Raw genomic sequence first — 22,018 nt, 5'->3', positions numbered from 1 at the left:
CTCAAGGTTCTGCACAATTAGCAGGAGGGACACTCAGACTCTGTCTTCAGCTGTGCTTCCTCAATCGTCCCTCTCGGAGACAACTGGGACTGCCACAAAGACGGCCTGCTTGGCATCACCGGCAGGGCTGTTAGAAGGCAGCAAAACAAGGAGTTTTAAAGGAAGCAAACACTGAAGGAGATAAAATGAAGACCAGAGGGAGACCGGAGGAGAAGGAGAGCTCCAATCCTAAAAGATCTGCTCTCATGGTTCAGAATTGTTTGTCAGCACAGGACAGGAAGAGTTTTATAAAAGAGCCGAGCTGGAGGAGCTTCTGAGTGACGATCACGCAGTCACGAAAGACTGGGATGGCTAACCTTCTAGAACTTTCTTTCATCTGCACTCTCTCTGCAGCTCAGCCAGACCTCTTGGTTCTTGGTCTTAGCATCAGTTCCTAGCATCTGTTATGAGGTCATCTATAGACAGGTGTGTGTTTTTCAGAATCCAGTCCAGTCAAGTGAAAGTGAACCCTGATCACAGTATCAAAACATCTCAAAGATGATAAAGGCAAAATAAGTAAATTTGAAAGAATTGGAGCAGTCCAGGAGCTGTGAAGACATCTGTTTGCAAAATGGACTTGCAGTTCTAAAATACTGATTTAATTCTGCATCATAGTGCAAAAGCTTTGCTTTGAATATAATGCTGACATTGTTTCGATGCAAAATGTAGAAAAGGTAGCTTGGACAAGCTTTAAACAGTGAATGTATGAAGGAATTTGGACACTTGGGGTGCCTCAACAACAGTCCAATAGCATTATAATGTAGCCTCGCTAATGAAGGACGAGCTCACTGGAGAGACGGCAACACCGGGTCAATACTTGCAGTCAATACTCATTTTCAGAGAATCTCGAATTCACTGTTCAAAGCAAACAATAAGCATCAGCATTCTGTACTCAAGGATGCATTGATCCATAATGACAGCTTCCATATAAGTCTGGCTCTCTGCTGAAGCAACACCTGCAAACCAAACAGGAAGCGTTTAAATTGGTCCTGTTTCATAAGTTTTATTTATTTATTTTTTATTTATAAGTTTTATAAATGTTTCTGCTCAACGCATTTCCAGTCTCATTTCCAAGTTTGGGAATAGTATTGTTATGTTTCCAGTCTCATTTCCAAGTTTGGGAATAGTATTGTTATGTGGTACCATTATAAAGGAAGACGCTCCTCACTTTTTGTACATGTTTTACCTTCAACCTCAAAAACGTATTATTGGAGTGTGAGTTTTACAACACGAGTCTCTTTAAAAGCATGCTGGTTAGTCCGGATGATTCTCCTTACTGAGCCCTTGGAGATTTTCCTAGTAAACCAAAGCACCTTTGTAGAAATGGAGCATATAGAACAGCTCTGCTTCGGCTCCATTCGTGCACTCCATGCCACATGAATTACCACTTCTTAACCTTTCATGGCATTAAGAAAGGGCACTTTCACACATAAATTGTGCCCTGAGTCCTCTACCTGCTCTTTATCAGCAGAGAAAAGAAAGCCGGCGCAGCCTCCGAGTTCCATTATGGGAACGTTTTGGACTCTACAGCTCATATTAGTGATTTAATGCAGAGATTTTAAATGCATGAAGCATTTCCATATTATTACTGGAATTAAATCAACACTCTTCGTGCCAGAAAATGTGCCTCATGTAAATATTAACCCAGCTGATTGAAAGACGGTGTGTGTACAGTAGATGTGTTTAGTTTTGTTTCTTGTTGCCATCAACTGTTGCACTGCAACATTGCAATCATAAATGTTGTCTCACTGTTATTTTACACTTATATCTTTAAATATGTTTTTCTTTCTGCTACATGCTGTGTAGCCTTACATCGCCACTTAATAGTGGTTTCTTGACTCATGATATTGATTTCAAACAGGGTCATTTTATGTTCCAAAGGAAAAAAAAAGAAAATTGTGTTTTTTCATTTCCAGAAGGGTAACATGTTAGCTTGGCTAAAGCCGCAGGAGGAGAAATAATTACACACATTTATCTGTTTAATCAGCAGGAAAACAAGCAGTGGTGCACAGCTAACCGCAGCTCAGCCCAGTTAAAAACAACATTGTCACATTAGGCAGAAACAGAGGTGACGAGCAAACAGTGGCGGTTAGCCGGTGACATTTAGATTATGAAACTGAATTGTAAATAAGGTGCTGCAAGGATCTAACAGTTCAGGAAAACCCATTCAGTATATCCCAGTAGATTTTGTGCAGTCACAGCTCGTCCTGGACAAACAAAGCGTCGATCGTGACAGTTCGTCATTCGTTACTGGATCATCTGACTGTCTCTTGGGGTCTATACAAGCTGCCCCTCTTGTTTTGCCCCCGATGCCCTTTGACACCAAAGTGGCAGCAGATTTGCGGCTTCACCCTGACCTCTGACACACCATGAATGGACCCATTTTTCAACCCATCAAGCATCTTCCTAATCCAACATTTGCATTTGACACATCTGCATGGGTGTGAGAATGACTGTGGGTTAATTGAAGATTAACCACACTGTGCGGGAGTGGACCTGACCCCAGGATGATCGGACGTCTCTAATCCTCCTTTTTTTAACTCCTGTAAGAGGGAAGCTCATTCCTCCCGCGTCCTCTCCATCTATAACGCCCCGATTTGTGACAATTCAATCTGTTCAGCGTCACCCTGCATGAATTATGGATGAACCCGGGCACCTCTGAATGTGGCGGGGATTTAAGCTCAATAAGTGCTCCTGCTTATGTCACAGGCTCAGCGAGGATTTGAAAGTGGTTCCGTAAAATCAAGGTAATTCGCCTGACATCAAAATAGCAAAAATGTCAGTATTAATATCCACTGATAGCAGACCACGGATTCTCTCACCGCTGCACTGAAAACCATTAGTGGAGCTCATCCAGAATGGACCGGCCGGGCCGTGACTTCACTGAAAACCAATTACTGAAATACTATTTGCCGCTAATGTAGTGAGCTGTGAAATCTGCCCTCGTAGGTCAAACAAACAGAACATGTTCAACCAGCCTATTTAGAAAATTATCAGATGCTTGCAGCGGTGCATTCTAATAATGAGCAATTACAGTAAGAGAGAGGATGACTGTAGAAATCTGTTGTAGGGAGGGGGGAGGAGTGTCACGTTAAAATTACAGTCACGTTGCAGAGACAAAATCAAATGGTTTACATTTATTCTTCTCTCTGTTCTTTAATGCAGCTCTAGATTTAGATGTGTATCTATGATTTTTGAAAGGGGAAAAAACTTTTAAAGAACATCAAGTTGGGAAATATTAAGAATTACGCAGGAAAGACCACTTATGACCTTTCAAAACAAAAGTATTGACCGGAGGATGCGACACATTCATAATTACTATATAACAATGGTAATTACACATATGAAAACATGCAGCCAGAAATATGGCACGCATTTAATGAACAATAAACATGAAAAACACGGAATTTCTTGAAAACGCTAGATCATTACGCTGTATGGTTTATTTTGGTTTATTTTTTAAGGTTTTAACGTGGGTTTGCTTTAAAAAAATGATTAAATCTGTGGTTTCTATTAAAAATGTAGTGTCAATATGCATTTGCATCTGGCTCTTGCCACCAGAATAAATAAGCACCAGTCTAATGATGGATTGACAAAAAAAATTCACATTAAAAGTCCACAGAGTGACCCAACTGTCCATTTTCCATTGTAGCAACTCTTTGGATTCTTCTTTGTTACACTGCTAAACTACATCTGCTGTTATAGGTTATATTTGTAACTGATTGTCATTTATTCAGCATAACTCAGTTTTAATTAGACATAATATGTCACCACAGCACAGAATGAAAACGTGGCTTCAGTCTATTGTAATTGTTATTTTCTTTATTTTCCCAAACTCTTTTGTAGTTTTTTGGTTCGTAAGAAGCGTTGTTGCCTATAATTTAATATCACGTGGATCACCGCGTCTCATTGCATATTTGACTAATTACTTTACCGACGCGCTTTTTCTGTCGCTCCTCTTATTTTGAAATCCCCGAGCGGATGTGGAATGGGTGCACGTGCCCAGCTCCCCTGTACTCGCGCGGGCGGCCGGTGGCCGCCGTCACTCCGGTAGTTGCTCTCGCCGAGAGAAGAGCGGAGTCGCAAGCGTCACTCACATCCTCCGGGGACATGAGGCGGAGAGAGAAGCGGCTGCTGCAGGTCGCCGGGCTGCTCTTGGCGGCTCTGCTTTTCCTCCCCAATGTCGGACTCTGGTCCTTGTACCGGGACCGGGCGTTCTACAACTCGCCCAACACGGACGGACCGGGCGGCATCCTCCCGTTACAGGTAAGAAGAGCGCGTCGGGTTAAACTGGGCTTCTTTCAGCGGCTCATTCACTGGGATTCCACTAAACCCAGTAAACCCACCGTCAGCACCGGTGTTATGCTTCCCACCGCTGAAGCTCCAGCCGCGGGGACACAGAGCCCCATCCCGGCAGAGAGGCTCTGAGGTTCGGGCGCAGAGCAGCAAGAAGAGGCGTCTCAGCCCCGGTGGCTGGTTAAAAAGTACGATTTAAATAGTTCGCTGAAGTGGGTTTATTCACGGGAGCAGAAATTGTGACAATTTCAACAGTAACAGGAAAGTTTCAGTATTTACTCGCTCCAGCTTGTGAACTTTTAACACACATTTCCCAACATTTCTTATCTAGTAGTAATCATTCAATTAAAAATCACGATGACGTAATTAGCAGTGTGTCTTAAAGCCGCCTCACATCGTTAATTTGCCGCCCTAAAGTCAAAGCAACTCTTTAAATCTGGACAGATTTTCCATTGGGGGCTGAATAAAGTGCTCTTGTGTTCCGTGTGTCTCTCACACTTGTGACTTCCCCATTAGAGGATCATCATCAGGTTGTCTGCGGGTGTTGGAATGAGATCTGGAGAGATGCACTATGAACAGAGTCACGCGGCCACGTTGACACCCTAAAATAAGGTCAGCGTGATAAAGTGGCGCGGGGCACCAGCAGGTCGCAGGTGGCAGATTAAAGCATATGAGGATCTGCCTGCACTTCTTCCCCCATCAGGTTCCCTCTTAGTGACATTTGCTTCGATTTCATCCTTTCTCTGCGCCGATAACCCAAGATGAGAGACCCGCAGCTTACAACCCCCGACGGAGGGGTCGGAGGGATGACTGAATCAACGCCGGGGCTGCTTTCTGCTTAGGAACCGCAGATAACATCTTGCTTACTGCAACCCCCATCAAAATTGATTTCTTCTATTCATTTTCCAGTATTGGACTCCTCAGCCGTTCATCCCAGAGAGAAGCGCAGGTTTTATACGGCAAATTATAACATATTCAGCATCATTAAGAAGTCTCCAGTGTTTTGTGATGCAGAACAAATCTCATTTCTTCCTGCGAGTACAGTTTGTATAGATTGCCCCCTCACGTCCCTCTAGATCTCACAATAATAAAGCTAATTACATAATGTGTCTTAATTTGCGAGTTCGATTGAAGCGGCGTGCCCTGGTGAATATTATGAGGGAGGGAGATTTATATTCTCTGCCGTGTGGCAGTTTAAAGGAGGCTTTGCTCGGTCGTTGCAGGATCGTTTCCGCTCCTTTCGCGTTTTATAGTCGGCGCAGAACGAGCTGATGTGAGGCTTTAAAACTTGAGAGTTTTTTGATGCAAAGCAGGAGGAAAGCATGCATGTGTGTTTGCGCTCCCAGTGGGCCGTTACGGCTTCACCGAAGTAGATAAAAATCAATATCCCATTCAGGGTTTTCCCCCATGCGTCTTGTTAGAGATGGATATTTTGTTTCCATCCGCCCCTCTGGTGAATTCTGTCTGCTTTAGTCGTGCGTACAGTCTGAATCATTAAATTATAATCCTCAGATTAAACACAAACAGAACCAGCTCGGCTCTCTTTCGTACGCTGCTTTATCAGGCGCATCCATCAGTTGTTTATTTACTCAGCTGACGTTTCTCGCTCTCCTCTTTTCCATTCGTTCCGTTTGGTTTTTCCATCACGTTTTTCCTGCCACCTTCGCTGAGAAGTGGAACTCTGACTTGCGGCCGGCGTTGCCGCCCGAATCCCAAGTAGCAACTTAAACATTTCGGACCATCAATTTTACTTCTTTTTCCCAAAACACGCCTTAAATGTCTGATGTCGGACACACATCATCAGTGGACACACTTCTATTTATCGATAATATCAGTTCTATTTATCTTTTATATATTTTGAATAAATTATTAATCTCTTTAGTGCTTCTACATTCAGCTGAGGCACTAATAGGTTATAGCAAAATGCAAGTAAATCAAATCATAAAGAACGCCGACATTGTTAGAAATAGAAGTACGGGCTGAATGAATTGTTGAGTTAATGTTGAAACACATGCTGGGATTCATATCAGGTCCATCCCAAAAGAATCCAGACAGGTCTGTGTTCTGAACACCAGCTCCGCTGAGCTCCAGGCCGTCATTTATCCTGGCTCCAGACGACTCCTAAACTGGGAAGCGAGGTGAAAATGCTAGAAATTAAACATCAGTTTTTCCCTGAGCCTTGTTTACGGAGGAAGGGCCCCGGGGCCGGCTCTGCTACACGCTGCACGCTGTGCGTAAATGCTGACAGCAGTGAGTGTCGAAACAGTGCGTCTGCTCCTCCTGACCGCGGCGAGCGGCGATCCCAGCGGGGCAGAGCCTGCTTCAGATGGGGCAGGTGTGCGGGTGGCAGGAGACGAGCCCACTAGAAGCTGCTCAGCTAAATTTAAGACTGATGCAGGTAAGAACCCCTTTAAGCCAAAATCATCAGAGCACAGCCCCTCCATCTGCAGCACACCCGGCGCGTAAGAGCTTGTTTGATTGTTAGCGTCACCGCAGGGGCCGCCAGCGTTAGATTCAGGAATGCCGGGATGGACCGTGGGGCTATTGATGCGTGCGCATGTGAGTTTTCCAGGATTGTCTTGGACTGTGAGTCCGCACACTCATTTGAAGCCAGTCTCACAATAACCCACGATATGGCAGTGGTGATACATCATCCCAGTCTCCTCCTCACATTACAGGGGAGTAAAGCAGGCTGTCCCTGCCGCCTGCACACAAATACGTCCTCCTTTCCCTCAGCTGATAGCAGGATGTGGGAAAACAAACTCTGCGGAGTCTGAGCCCCGTATTTCACTGATTAGAAGGTCTTCAGTGAGAGGTTAACTTTACAGGATGTACTTAACAGGCTTATAAAACCCAGACTGCTCGTGATAGTGTGTTTATACAGGATAACAGGGTTCAGTGGTAGAACGGTGCATTTAAATGGAGATATCTGTACATTTGCTGCCTGTATCCAGCAGCAGGCTCTATTAATAAGCTTTAAGCTGCCTGTTAGCAGGTGATAGCAGGGCGGCTCTGAACTGGAGGAGTGTTTTTGAGTTTGCTCCTCTTTGGGTGTGTAATGTGAGGCCCTGTTTATTCATGTAAATGTGAAGCGGACAGTGCAAAAAGGACAAACACACTTTTGGATTAGACCTCCTGGTGTCTCATGCTGGTCCATCAGGAGAGGAGGAGCGAGGAGAAGTACCAGCTCCTGAATTACATTTACACATCCATTAGATAGGGTCCAAATATCCTAACGTAGGGGAATGTTTGCCTTCTAAACATTCTATACTATACTTACCACAGCAACAGTTGTGTTAGCTGATTACATCCCACAGTGGGGTTGAGTTCCTATTTTCCTTGTTCTTTGAATTGCTTGTATTATCATTTCACTGGAATATTTTGAGCCTTTATTTGAACATCTATGATTTAATCCCAAATGGAGGTGTTACAAATTTTGAGCCCGAGCTGCAGTAAATAAATTGGACTTCACTTGGTGTTTAGAACCATCTTTGGCTCTTTCATAGAAACAGCAGTGGGTAAAAAACACATCTTTTATCTCAGTTTGCTCCTCACCATCCATCAATACGGGAACAAAAGTTCGAGGCTGGAGGAGGTGCAGGACGCCTGGCGTCCCTCTGCTCCTGTGCCAGCTCTCTCGTCTCAGCAGGACGCTCCATAATGACTCCTTTTGGGAGATAATAGACTGCACAGCGGCCCGGCAGAACTCCTCTGTGTTGGGCTGGAGTGGCTCACTGCAGGAGCCTGGAGGTCCTCTGCCTCAAACTCCTGACTGCCTCAGACAGGAAGGAGAAGGCGGCGGCCTGGGGGGGTTGAGCTACTGACAACGGCGCTGGTTAGCGTTGGCGTGTTTCCTCTCTGTGACGAGCTTTAGCTTGGCTTGCTGGAAATGTCAAGGTGAGGAGTTACACAAGAGGCACATTTTTGGACACGGTGAAAAACATGAAACTGTGATCTATGAAGGAGAGCTAAATCACCTGGTAGACTCAGAAAGTTTCTTCTTCGAGGACTTAAGGGGAAACTTGAGCCCCCGCTGTAGATTGACTTGTCAAAGCAGTGACTGAAGGTGGAGGAGGGTCCGGAGGATGAGGTGAAACTGAAAAGATCAGTAATTGCATCTCTGGGGTGTGAGCCAGATCTGTCTGCAATCAGACTGATCAGAAAGGAGGGAAAAAAGGAGTGAAAAGCTTCCCTTTTCTCCTCATTGTGAAGGAGGGGAAGCGTTGACCCCGGCCAGTCTGATTCCATCTCCTCAGAGAAGGCACTGGCACTCTCATTCTTATCAGAGGCTCTGCCCTGCTGGTAATGCTGGCCTCTCTGTTCCACCAAACAAAGGCCCACCTCCATCCTCCGTCTATGTCGAACATCGTTGGTGTGAAAGGAAGCATAAAGGTGTCTGAGAGAAGCAGACGTGAGAAATGAGAAAGCAGCAGAGCTGCATAAAGGTGGGAGCGCCTTTAGAAATGCTATTGATTTTGAGTAGTTTTGAGGTTTATGCTTTAGTGAGAATGTTGGATTTGTGCTGGAGGATGGAGGGATGCGACGCGGCGGCAGAACTCTTTCAGCCTAATGATTTATCGGACAGCCGAGCAAACTCCCAGGTCAAGGTCAGGCAAAGGTCAAAAGCAAGAATCAATGTAATCACAACAAACACATCCAATTAGACACACAACAGAGCGGGGGTGGGGGGGGGGGGGGGGGGGGGGGGGGGGGGGGGGGGTGTCCAACTGTGCATCTTTAAAGTGAAATAGAACAGATGATACAAATATACACTTAAATTAGGGCTGATTAGGGAAAGAAATGTAGTAGTTGAACATGAGAGATTGAGTTAGTGGTGTTCAAGGAAGTTTATTCCACCTCCAGGAGAAGATCCAGGACCCTTTTCAGCTGCTTTCAGGGGCCACATGGGCGGCATTTTCTCAAACCAGTGGGAGGCAGTGAAGGATGGTAGAGAACTGAACTTTAGGTGTGATGAGTATTGATAGGATATTAGGAGGATATTTATCAGGAAACATTGTCATTCTTGATGAATCTGAAACATCCAGGATAGGAGAGCCGCCCTCCTTTGAGTTCCTGCAATGAAAAAGCTTCACGTTTGTTCGCTTCTACAACTCAAGGCGCGCCACCGCTGCCTTTACAGCTCCCACATCTCGCTGCGTGGAAATAAAGGAGAAAAATCCGAAATCTTTTCATACCTTCACGTGAAGGCTGTTGGGGCAGTAACGTGGACGCCACTGGCACGCCGCCACATTTGCACTCTCATCTTTGGCATCATTTGTCGACGATGACGAAAAATGCTTGTGCGGCGGCGGCCCGACCATTAACCGCCAGTAGTGAATGGACGGTTTCACTCCATCCACTCAGGGCTCCATTATCAGAAATTAATGGACAGCCTGCAGCCAATCAGAATCAAATATTCAGCCCAACTGTGGTATATTAGCCTGTAATGACTGGGCAATAACTGTCTGGGGGAGAGAGCCTAATGAAATAAAGAAGCGTCTCGGCCCAAACACACACATTCGGCCACTTTCCATCGCTGACTTGAGTGTTTTTGTCTCTGCCTTCATAAATTATGACCCGCCACTGAGGCCTGTCGCTTATGTGACTCGGTGTTTTGCAATTAATGATTCACCAGTTGACAGCTAAAACACGGGTTGCGTGGCTCGGGGTGCAGTTCCTGTCACGGCCTGTTAGCCGCCGACGCTGCACCTCGAATGCAGATGCGGGGCAAAAGCGCCGCGAGCGCTGATTTGTTTGCGGCAGCGTGAAGCTCAGCCCTGCGACGACGGCCGGCAGAAAGGAAGAGCAGAGTTCTGGTTCTCCACTCAGAAAGGCTCTTGCGAGGCCGCTGATGTGGCGATACGAGTTTGGACCCGAAGCGCTGCTTTGCTGCTTGAGTGGATCAGATTCGGATTAGACGAGTCAGGCGTCTCCGGGCTCATGTGAGATGCAGGTTTGAGCTGCCTGACTGGTGACTGAGAGCTGTAGCAGTGGTTTCTGTATGTTAGCATCAATTTCCACGCAACCAACCTCAATTCACTGACAATTATGTGTAAAGTTTGAGTTTAATATTTTTTGGAGTGTTCCTGCTGTGGGTGATTAAACACTGCAAGTCAGCACTGAGAAAATGGACATCAGCCTTTGTGCACACATCCATTATCTTTCTCCCTGCATTAATGGGAGGATGGGATGGCCCCCACCTCTCCCAGAAGACCATGTTAAGAACCAATTAGGTGAGATTCTTCAAAACTGATTCTTTTTGCTGAAGCCATGAATGTATTAAGCAGCTTCAGCCACTGAACAGCGAATAAAGATACCTCACATTGATCTGATTTGGCCAAGTTGTGCTCAGATGTGGAGTTGCTGGTCAGCTTTGGAGCAAAAGTGCTTCCTTCACTCGCGATAAACGGATGCAGGTATCGATTTTTGTGCGTCGTAAAGCCAGGTTATCTTAAAAAAAAAAATTTCACGCTTGCAATCTCGAATGTCACATAAACTTGAACTTGTTGAATATTTCATGCAAACAACCCTCCCACCGAACATTTGTCCACAAATACTGCGCGTTGTCGTTAGTGGAAAGTTAAACGCGCCGTTACCTCTACCGCAGTTTGTTTTGGGATGTTTAGCTTCATATTCAAAGGTAGGCCTGAGAGCTATGCGTGGGCACGATGCAGAATGACAGTAATTTTTAAACGAACTGAACTGAATTCAATTGAAGTCGATGAATTAAATGAAAGGGATCGAATGCCTCTGCGGTCTGGAGGAAATGGACGTTTCCACTAGAATGCTGGTTTAATGTGGCGTCCAGTTTGGTTTCATGCATATTACCGTGGAGTGATTCCGACAGCTTTTCTCAGAGCGAAACTCCCCTGGCTGTTTGTTCCCTGTGAGGTCCTCTACATTTGCTGGCACAGTCACTTCCTGTTAGTGGGAAGGATGGACTCTGGCTTCTTATGAGGGTCCGGAGAGACGCACACACCATATGATGCAACAAAAGAAGAAAAAGGAAAAACATTCTGACATTTGACTTGATAAAACTTGCAGCTTCAGAGCAGCGGAGGTGACTTGCTGTAGATGCTGCTTTACAGTGAGCTACTTTGGTCTACTGATGTCGGTGGTCCAATTAGCTGCTGCAGCTCAGTTGCCTGAGGCCAGACTGAGCATGAAAATCATCTTTTATTGTGTTCCCTGCCATCATACCACCGTAACAGTCGTCAGCTGGGTTCAGTCGCTGACTTTCTAGAAAAGAAAATAATAATTTCTGCTTTTTAAACAGGCCGTGATAAGTCCAACCGAGCAGCATTGAGAGCATGTGACGCAGAATATGTTGGAAAAACTAACAGGAAGTCCATCGTGGTTTATTAGGGCTGTCTTTGAAATATGATGCAAAGCAGTCGATGTTTTCTGCCGCAAATGGAGGAAGGATTCATTTTCAGATATGAACGTGATATATATATATAAGTTCCGTTTCTTTTCGGTTGTTTTATATTGACCGATTTTGTCTGTTATTGCAAATCCAAATCCCATTTTGGACATGAGCAACGTTTTGTACAAATGTGTCTGAATGTGTGTGACCTGAGTTGTGTTGTGTGTGTCCTTGCAGATGAGAAGGGTCGCCCAGGTGGGGGTCGACGGCGTGCGTCGGGTCGACTGGCACGACTACGAGGCGATAAGGAAAGATGCCGCTCGCACGGGTCAGTCTCCGAAGATGATGCGCAGAAATAAATGGTCTTATGGTCACACGCACGCCCACGCGCACGTGCGCACACAAAGCAGCAAATCTATTTTGAGTCGCTTTTTTTTGCTTCCTAATTCCTCCATTGGATTTTCCCCTCTTCAGCCGACTGAACCAATCCTGCAAAAACAGTTCTGAGATCATAATTAAACACAGTTAATCTTCTACAATAAGCATTGATTTACCCCAAAGGCATGAATGAAAAGCATTACTTCAGCTTCTTATTCTTTATGCGACTCTCTGACAGTTTTAGCTGGTAATTGTGCAGCAAATGAGCTGGACTGAAAGGAAACAAGAAGTGAATGAGACCAAAAGATGTGGCCCTAAGCTCACATCTATCACCCATAGCCTGGATCAGCTTCCAACCCGATCTTCAAACCTGAACGTCACAGCTGAAAAGCATTTTGGTTGTAAACATCCAATAATGGACCTTTAAATTACATCTCAGGTTAGGAGCCAATAAACGCTAAAGCTTTCGCTGCAGAACCACAGACGGCAGCTCAACTGAATTATATCTGAGTTGGTTCAGCAACGGCGATGCCAAGTTAAACTTAAATAACTTTAGGAAGAGCGTAGTTTATTTGTTGAGCATTGTGTTTGCGACTTTACACGTTATCCATCAAATGTAGAGCTGTTGCCCAGTTTAGCCACCTGATCTCAGCCTCAATTGAACCACATTACTGTAGTTAGCAATAAAAAGGAGGGAAATCGGAAAATCAGGTCGCCCGTACTTCGCTCCCACCCTGATTGTTTTATTTCAAATCTTTTGACCTCTGGGAGTAGAACTATAGAACAATATCAGAGTTGAATTTCATGTCTAAGAAGATTCCCTGTCTGAAAAAAACCAGAAAAATAAGAAATACCAGCATCAGAGGAAGCAGCAAATTCATCCATTTGTTTTTCATTTTCCTCCAAATGGAATTGATACCTTCTAACCTCAGAAAAGTGGGGGGAAAACAATTCTTTAAAGCCGCTGATACGTGATTATGAGTAAATCTGTGGCGCAGCTGGTGGATGAGAGACTTTCAATCTGTGTGCTGCAGACAGAGAGCGAGATAAACCTCACACCTATAACCAGCCTTCAGACCCATTAATTCATGAGGAATGAACATATAAATAGATAACGTCACGCCCCAGAATCTGGAGCTCAGCTGAGCACAATCCTCTGCCAGAGGAGGAACAGAACAATTTCAGTGATCTATGTAACATGTTTACTATGCAGACAAAAGTCCGACATTGGGCAGAATTGTTTTTGTCCGGGATGAACCATTAAAATGAGAGAGTTTATTTTCCATAGTTATTACCGTCAGGAAAATGGATGGATCATTTCTGCCTAATGGAACAAGACAGCTCCCTTTAATTTGATCCCTCTCCTAGCTCAGGCGAGGCGCATCGTTTGCATGTTTGTGTGGAGAACATTGATGAGCGGCTAATGAAACGTGCAGCACCGTGCCTTTCTGTGCACTCCTGAAATGAGCTTGTTTGATCCGTGCCTGAGGTAGAACCTGGGACATGTCAGCTCATCAGCCAAGAGTGAGGTGTTTTAGCTCACTTCAAAGAGGCATTTAAATGCTAAATATAAACAAAGAAGTCAGTACTCAGCTAAACTAGCCATCCTGAGTTGCTTCTATCTGCTGAAATGGCCTGTGTGTACCGTTCCGTTTGGCTGAAGAATAAAAACCTTTGTGGCAGCTGGTCTGAGCTCTGATCCTCAGACGCTGGGCTGAGGTTCTGGTGTCCATTCCAGCTGCGGCGTTGTGAAGCTTCCCAGAGCTTTCTGTGCCCTGCAGACAACGAGCTTCAGGTCTATTTTAGACCGGAGTCTCGTCACGCTGCAGACTGAGTCAGACAAGAAGCCTGACACACAAAACAAACACAGTCAGTGGAGGAAGTGGGGAAAATAGAGAAATAAAGGCCTGATGATGTGTGCAGGGAGCCCACTTGAGGTTGAGGGATCCATTTGCAGTAGGTGGTGCCATATGTGGTGCTTAATACCTTGGGTTCACCTAATTTTGGCTACCCGAGGATGCTTCATACATGTAACCGCCTGTGTGTTTGTATTTGACACAGGTAACGGCGAGCAGGGGAAAGCGTTCCCTCTGACAGACTCTGACAGGGTGGATCAGGCCTACAGGGAGAATGGCTTCAACATTTACATCAGTGACCGCATCTCCCTCAACCGCTCTCTCCCCGACATTCGCCATGCAGAGTGAGTCCCGCACTCGTGTTCCCACGAGCCAAAAATGTACATAAAATAATGACAAAATGACTAAATTTGCTGCACTCTTGCCTTGAATTGAATTTCTTTTATTAGTTTTGCACATGTATTCTGTCAAAATGATGATTTTAGCATTGAATTTTAAAAACAAACAAACCCTGAAATGGTCTATTTATCTTTCATCGTCTATTCATCTCAGACATCTTTTTAGCACATTAATTTACATTGTTTTATTCACCGGTCAGGGACTCTTTTTTGTCATGACCTTCTCTTTGCTGTGGAAAAAAAGCCCCAGCTGCCCCCCTTCCCCTCCCCCTTTTCATTAGATCTGTTAAAACAGAGTCACCATTAGAGAAACAGAGGAGGAGATCGGGTTCTTGCACTTGGACCCAGTTGATTTTTTATTTTTTAGTTCCAGAATTCTTTGTAATTCGGTTTCAAACCGTCTCAGGGTCATTTGGAAGCACACAGAGACCCAAATCGGGCCCGAATTGCAGAGACAGACAGATAAAACATTGCAAGGAGTAACGCTGGAAATAAGTAGAAAAGCAGGTGCCAGCATTCAGGAGACGCCAAACAGAAGACAGATGGATGGAAACACTCAATGATCTGACAAAGACAGAAAACACAGACGAGATCACAGGTGGAACAGATCACGGCAGAGCAGGACGCAGGTGGAAGACACGAGGATACCCAGAGGAAGGAACTACTGAGGAAAAGAAGAAGGGGAAACAGGAAACCAACACAACAGGAAGACTTAAACACACAACAAGCGCCAAAAAAAAGATCTGATACTATCAAACATACTTTTCTCTGTCATGCTTTCACTTCAGCTCCACATTTTGCATTTTCCGCTAGACGTTTTGCTTCCTGTTGTTCTTTTTTAATTTGCTTGTCACCAGCCCCTGTTCTCCTGCTGTCTGTGTCCTTTTGAGACAAACATGAGAGAACAGAGAGAGCTAAGTAAACTTTAAATGTCAGTGCACTTAGAGCTGGTCTCGGCCACTGGCCTCTGGATTTGGTTTTCCACAGACTTACAGTCATGGATATAATTTGATTGAAGTGGTTTTCATCATACTGATGATAATAATCAAATCCAAGCATCATTAGGTATCTTTAAAAACTCATTAGCGGCTGCTGATAGAAGCATAAACCGTACAGGGGGTGTTATTCTGCAGCAGTCAGTCAATTTGCAGCCGTAATATGAATGTGTTCTCTAGTTTTCCATGAGTGGACAAATAATGACCATAGCTTCTTTCTATTGTCCAGAAAATGTTTACATGGAACTTTACATTCTGTCCTGCTTCATCTGGAAGGAAATTATTAGTATGCAAATGCGCTAAATGAGTGCTTGCTGTCGCAGATTGGTGTCACCTCGTCTCCTGCCAGACTCGTCAGAGTCCCTGTGACCAATCCCATGTATGCACCTTCTCTCCATTTCTCCCTGCCAAGCAGCTCCATTTACACACACGGACACAGAGACACACATACAGACCTGGCTGGTAGGCAGTGTGTGCATTTTAGTGATTGGCATGTTGTCTGTGCCTCAGAGGCAACCAGTTCCAGGCCTGCAAGTGACACATTCGATTTCGGCACGTTGACAAGAATTAATTGAAGTAACACACACACACACACGCACACACATCGCTGTTCCCCTGTGGAATTGGATGGGGCTTGTTAAAAGTTCCCTTCCAAATGCCTGCTGATCACTGTCCCTGTCTCTTAGCATTCTTTGAATAAATAAGAGACGCACTGACACGCTTCACCGCCCTCAGTCCCAGTTGCCTCGCTCTGCAAACCAGTCCTCCCTGCCCAGTCTTCCCAGGGACTGCTGTAATGATCACGGCCGAGGTGGATGCTGCAACCCCACTATCGGCGCACATGTTGGTGACTACTCAAATCTGCATGTGCTGCAGATATTCAGATCAAATTTGTCATTACGGAACAACATTGACTTCATGACTGAGCTGCGGAAAAGACCCACAACAGCAACTAAAGTCTGATTTTTACCCTCCTGTATGGTGTCAGTGGTGGGAGTATATTGAGATATACTTATGGGTAATATTGTTATATTATTGAAAATGAACAACAAAGACATTTTTATTGTGAGGGCCTGAGATCAGAGTGACACCGAGACTTTAGTAACAACAGAAGATTGCTCTTTTGATGCAGTTTTACACCTCAGCCTTTACAATTGGCTGCAGATTCAGATCCTCACTGCCAAAATAGCTTCTTTCCCCCTCACGATACCATCCTCCATCTCTCTCTGAGAGGCAGTAGATTTTTTTAGTCTAATAGCAAAGGATGGAACCTGGATTAAATATTTTTGTGTTTGGAACAGATTCCAGGTGGATTAGAGAAAAGGCTGATGTTGTTAAATTGTTTTCTTTATGACCCCATTATGCCATGATTAAAGCCTGGATTGTGTTCTGACAGAATGGTTATTTGACTGGAAACATATTGATGCTCTGCATTTGATTGTATTCATAACCCTTTGAATCAAATGAATGCACGATCACAACCAGTCCTTGCACGCTTACCTCCCCCCCCGGGTTTACAGGAATTCGGTAAACCAGATTTATCCCATTTTGTGTGTAGCTGTAAACAGAAGCTGTACGCAGAGAAGCTGCCCAACACCAGCGTCATCATCCCGTTCCACAACGAGGGCTGGTCGTCCCTGCTCAGGACCGTCCACAGCGTGCTGAACCGCTCCCCCCCGCAGCTCATAGCGGAGCTCATCCTGGTCGACGACTTCAGCGACAAAGGTACGGAGGCGTTTCTGTTTGGACATTACATTTGCGTTTGTCTATGAAAGTCCTCACAAAGATAGAAGTACAAGGGTGTGTGTGTTTGAATGCACCCACCTGTTAGCATTTTCTCCCTCTCACACTTTCAGCCTCTTACCAAAGTGTTTAATTTCTTCTAATTAGAGCTCCCTGTCACGGCCTCCTCTGAAGGGCATGTTTACCTCTCGTCTCCACGGTAATGAGATGTTCTGCCACCTCGGTCTGATCTAGCTGTTTAACAGCATCAGCTCAGAGACCAAAGCCTCCCACTGCTGCCGTTGAGTCTAGTGGAATATTGGTGAAGGCGCTTCTCTTCACAATAGATGACACTTGATTAATCGTATTAGATTCTCATTTAGAATTAAATAAAAAAAATCATTATACCGCCGTTATGTTTATCTATAATTAAAAGCAATAAATCCTAATTCATATTGCCTCATATTGTTTGTTTACGGTTGCAGCAGTGGTTTGTGGTTAACCACACGGTTAACCGCCGTTGCATTAATGTCAAAAAAGGACTCAGAATTATAGTTATGTTAGGGAAGTGCTTTGCATTTTAATTTTTTTTTTTTTCATTAATTATTGCTACAATTTTTAGGTGTATGTCTGTGTGTGTGTGTGTGTGTGTGTGTGTGTGTGTGTGTTGGCTGGTCCTCACATCTTCAAAATGCAGTTTGATGGTTTGTTGTCAGGTTTCTGGTTAGAACTGGGTTTAGGTCCAGGTCGGTGTTAGTTGTGAGGGTTGGGATTAAGATAAGATTGAATGCCTTTTTTCTAGGGGTGTCCTTACAAAGATAGAAGAACAAGTGTGTGAATGATTCATTTCCACCTTCTACACTTATGTTAATCAACCAAATTTTATAAACAAAAATACACATACCAGTAATAGCATTTAATAAAACACTATCGTTCAAAGTGCCACATTCTCAAGCATACATGTCATTTTTCCCAGTCACATTGTTATTAATGCAGATTGGAAACGACCTTAGAAAGAGCAGGATTGGAGTTGTCAGGATGGACAGGAGAACATGGCGGAGCTGCGGGGAGGGGATTTAACCTCTGCAGGCCGTCTGCTCAAACACTCTGTCTCACTGTCTCTGCTCTTTGATAAGAACTGAATCGGGCTGTAATTAAGGCTTCAGAGACACCAGGACAAAGTGAACTTCAATCACTTCTGCTCTCTGGTGGAGTCACTGCTGTTCCAGTGTCAGAGAGGATAATCCAGGACAGGAATTCCACACATCAATGTCTGGCATTGAACCATTATGTAATAATCCAACCGCTCTCTGATGGGATGTTGGAGACTGCGCATCTGGAGAATCTGACTGTCCGTGGTGATTTTGCATCATTTCTAAATGAGGAATGATTCTGCTTTAAGCTTTGGCTGCATGATTTCAGGGCTTCTCAGACGAGAAGCCTTCTCAGAAAGAAAAGGGAGATCAAACCATGTCATTGAGTTGCTCGATTGGCACTTTTATAAGTTGCACTGTAGTAAAAGATGTCGTCGCTTATATCTGTAATCCCAGTGTTCTCTTTGGGAGCAGATAGATTGGCAGAATTTACAGGATTCTGAATATGTGCTGATTCGATGCCGCCTTTGAGTCACCGCCTTTCATGCTGTCACCATATTGATGCGGTGTTTGACCTCAGCAGGAAGCTGCTAACTTTGCCACATCTGAAGATCACAGGTTTATCAGCCAGCAGCATCCTTCCTTTCTCCCCTCAGCTGTGCATCTGCATCTGTTTGGTTCAGGGTAATAGTTCCTCTCTGAGATCGTGTTTGCTGATCCTTTATTATAACAAGGTGTTCTGTTGGCCTGTGGTGTATTTACCTGGAAAATAAAAGGTTATGGCACCTGACTGTTCCTCTTTTAAGAGTAAAATCTCAACTTTAACCTTTTTTATCCTATGTGAAAACAATGACATCATCTTATTGAGGTAATGGGATTCGAACACCGGTGATTCCGGGCTTTACCACCTGCCATGTCGATGTGGTCACACAGGGTAAACGGTTGCATGTGTCTGGCATTTTAACAACGGTGGATGAGCATGAGCAATGAATTCAGCCGGCGTAGCACAAGTCATTTCACGGAATTATGGCCAGGCGGGACTGGGAATGTGGTTCTGTCTTGTAGAGAAACAGAGAGCATCAAAGGTGCAACCTTTTACTTAATCGTGGAGGAGCATATGGGAGATGAGGTGAGCTAATGCTGCATGAGAAAACGTGTGAATGAGTGTTTGTTTTCCAGGCTTATCGTGCCCTGCATCGTCTAGAACGTGATTCACAGAAAATCAGTTTGTATGATGTAATTTGAAGAATTTGTAGAGTGTTGTGGCTTTAAATGAATAAAACAATATATGAGGCCTCTCTTATATGATATTGGCAACCATTTGGCACATGACTGTGAAGTGATGAAAGCAGCTCATCTTCTATTACTTTATTGGTGCAACAGTAATATATGCTGATCAAACAGTTGCTTTAATGGAACGTTTGCAGTACAGTTGTGCAAAATGCTTTACTCCAGATCTTTGCTGAGGCATTCGGTTATGGTGAAAATACATCTTTAGGCAGAAGAGGAGTGACTGGTGTCCTACAGAGTCCGTTTCCTCGGAGATCAAGACACTGCAACTCCAGTGTGATTGAAAGCTGTCATAGGCAGATGGATCATCCCTTTACTCTTGGGCCTTCCATTCTCTGATGGGATGAATTGAACAAGTGGCTCCATTACATAATTTGAATACATCATTTAAAGAATCCTGCAGGCCTTCTGCCGTGCTGGCCAGCCATGGAGGCATTTGGATGCAGAGGCAGCAGGGCTCCCATCAGACCTCAGCACAGCTTTAACATGTGGTTCCACCACAATGCTGACCACAGAAAAGGTCTGCAGATAATAGAGAGGAAATAATGTTTGTCATTGTGTTTAAAAGGGAAATCGAATGCCAGGCAGAGTGCTGCTAACCTCAGCTTTTTGTGTAAAAGCTATTTCACCTTGGCCTTGATTTGAACCCAGTTTTATTTTCCGGGTTGTATTGATGTACCCTTGCTTTGCATATTTAATGGCTTATAATCGAAGCTGCTGTCAGGGGTGGGCTGTTGAACGGCCTGACCAACAACAGTGAGATGGGTAAGTGGGGTAGGTGTTTGTTGTGGAGTTGAGGCAACAGGAGGTGACCTGGAAGGCCCAGAGGCGAGGGAGGGCAAATGTGTCAGGAGATGATCCACAGCAGGACGAGTGAGCACATTTCAGCAGGTTTATTCATTCGTGTCACTGTGTATTTGTTTGCAAGTTGGTGTGTTGTGAGATAATGAGGTAATGGTGCTCGGTGAAGTGTGACGGAGAGACGAGGGAGAGAGGAAGGCTGAGAGCGAGTGAGGCGCCAGGACAGAAAGAACTAATTAAGTGTTGTCATTTAGGGATGTTGAGCTGTTGGTGGGATCCAATCAATCTTAACTCTTCTGGAGCAGAAGAGACCCGATGACAAGTTGCCTTTGCTATCTGAGGACAGCATCTTCTGTACATTAGCATGGAGATCCAGTCATCAGCCTGCCGGGCCTTCACGACCTCAGTATTGTGGACAGGTAGTTCATATGGGCTCTGGGATGGATGTTTACATTTTAGAAAGCATTACTGTAACAGCTGAGGTTCTTAGTTCAGCTTGGAGGTCAAAATGTAATAAAACCTTTTTTTTTTTCCTTTTCCAAGTCTCCTTAGAATGTACCGCACATATCCTCTGCAGCAAATTGGGAAGCAAAAGTTCAAAATAGACACAAAAAGACATTTAATGGGTTGGTGGCTGCCATTCATCATCACAGTCCTAGTTTGCTAGCACAGAATCCACTCTGGCTTAGCAGAAAGATTTGGTCCGTTTTCTCGAGCACTTGTCACCTCTTACCTGAACTGGACCCCAGGTTTTAACGAGATCAGCCTCTAATGTAAAAAATCTTTTTAAGGTGTTCTGGTTTTAGGTTTTTTCCTCCACAGTATATGCAAAATCGTGCTAATGCATATTTATCTCATCATCAATTTTTACAAAGGCATTATATTTAGAAAATAAGCAAATCACTGGGATTTGATTATCTCTGCTGGTTTGACTCGAATGTAAAGTTCAAACAGTGTAGCTGAAAGTCATACCGTTTACCTGCATGAAAGCTGCAACACAAACAGTGGAACAAAGAGCATAAGCTGACCTCAAAGCCCACGCAGGCCACCGAGATGTGGAGAAACGGAGTAACATGCAGGTCAGCAAAGCCAAGGACATGCTGCAATGCTGTTGCACCAAAAAGCAGCAGAATAATCCACACTCCACACAAGAAAAACATTCTCCTGGCCTTGTATGTTCTCACCTGCCACTTAGTTGCTGCATCCTCACTCAGTTCCTATCTTCTAAGTCTTCTGCCTTGGCCTTTTCAGAATCCCCAAAACATTTGCAAGTCTCCTTTATTTTCCTGTTTTCCTGTTTCAGACTTTAGACTTTTTGCATTCCAGATAAATCAAGTGTTTACTTGATTAAAGCAGGAAGCAAATCTGCATCTCAGGGTCTCACAGCTGAGACGCTTTATGAAGAGACAATTACTGCAAAATCACAATTCATGTTGAAAGCAGAGGTCTCTCTGAGTAGGGTTGTTCTCCTTAAAACTTTGGAAGGGAAACATATTGAAATCTTGTGGATATAGGAGTACTAGAAAAATATGGTAATTTCCTCAGGAAATAACCACTAAAAGCCCCACCAAGCAAAAGGAGTTCCTCAATGATGTCGCAGAGGTGATGACATGCAGGGGGAACATCTCCTTGATGTTGACAGGTCTGGGCCGGTGGTTTGGACATCCGGTTGAGTTGGAGGTTGAGCTGAAGGGCTGACATCCAGTGGGTTTCTACCCACACACACACACACGTAAAAAATCTGTCAGCAGAGACCTTTGGCATCAAACAGAAGATATTTAGA

General features: G+C 44.5%; 1 protein-coding gene across 1 annotated transcript in view; it reads left to right on the top strand.

The window, feature by feature from the left end:
* The first annotated feature begins 4,074 nt into the window (after positions 1 to 4,074).
* LOC101076971 (polypeptide N-acetylgalactosaminyltransferase 10-like) overlaps positions 4,075 to 22,018 on the top strand; it is a 31,705-nt gene continuing 13,761 nt past the window's right edge. Inside the window, exons 1-4 of the mRNA XM_003970857.3 lie at positions 4,075 to 4,305; positions 11,939 to 12,029; positions 14,141 to 14,279; positions 16,887 to 17,053. Of these exons, the coding sequence (XP_003970906.2) occupies positions 4,150 to 4,305; positions 11,939 to 12,029; positions 14,141 to 14,279; positions 16,887 to 17,053 (553 nt within the window). The 5' untranslated portion in view covers positions 4,075 to 4,149. The remainder of the gene's footprint in view (positions 4,306 to 11,938; positions 12,030 to 14,140; positions 14,280 to 16,886; positions 17,054 to 22,018) is intronic.

Source organism: Takifugu rubripes, chromosome 15 (assembly GCF_901000725.2).
Source record: "Takifugu rubripes chromosome 15, fTakRub1.2, whole genome shotgun sequence".
Classification (NCBI taxonomy): domain Eukaryota; kingdom Metazoa; phylum Chordata; class Actinopteri; order Tetraodontiformes; family Tetraodontidae; genus Takifugu; species Takifugu rubripes.
This window is presented reverse-complemented; position numbering and strand designations above follow the sequence as displayed.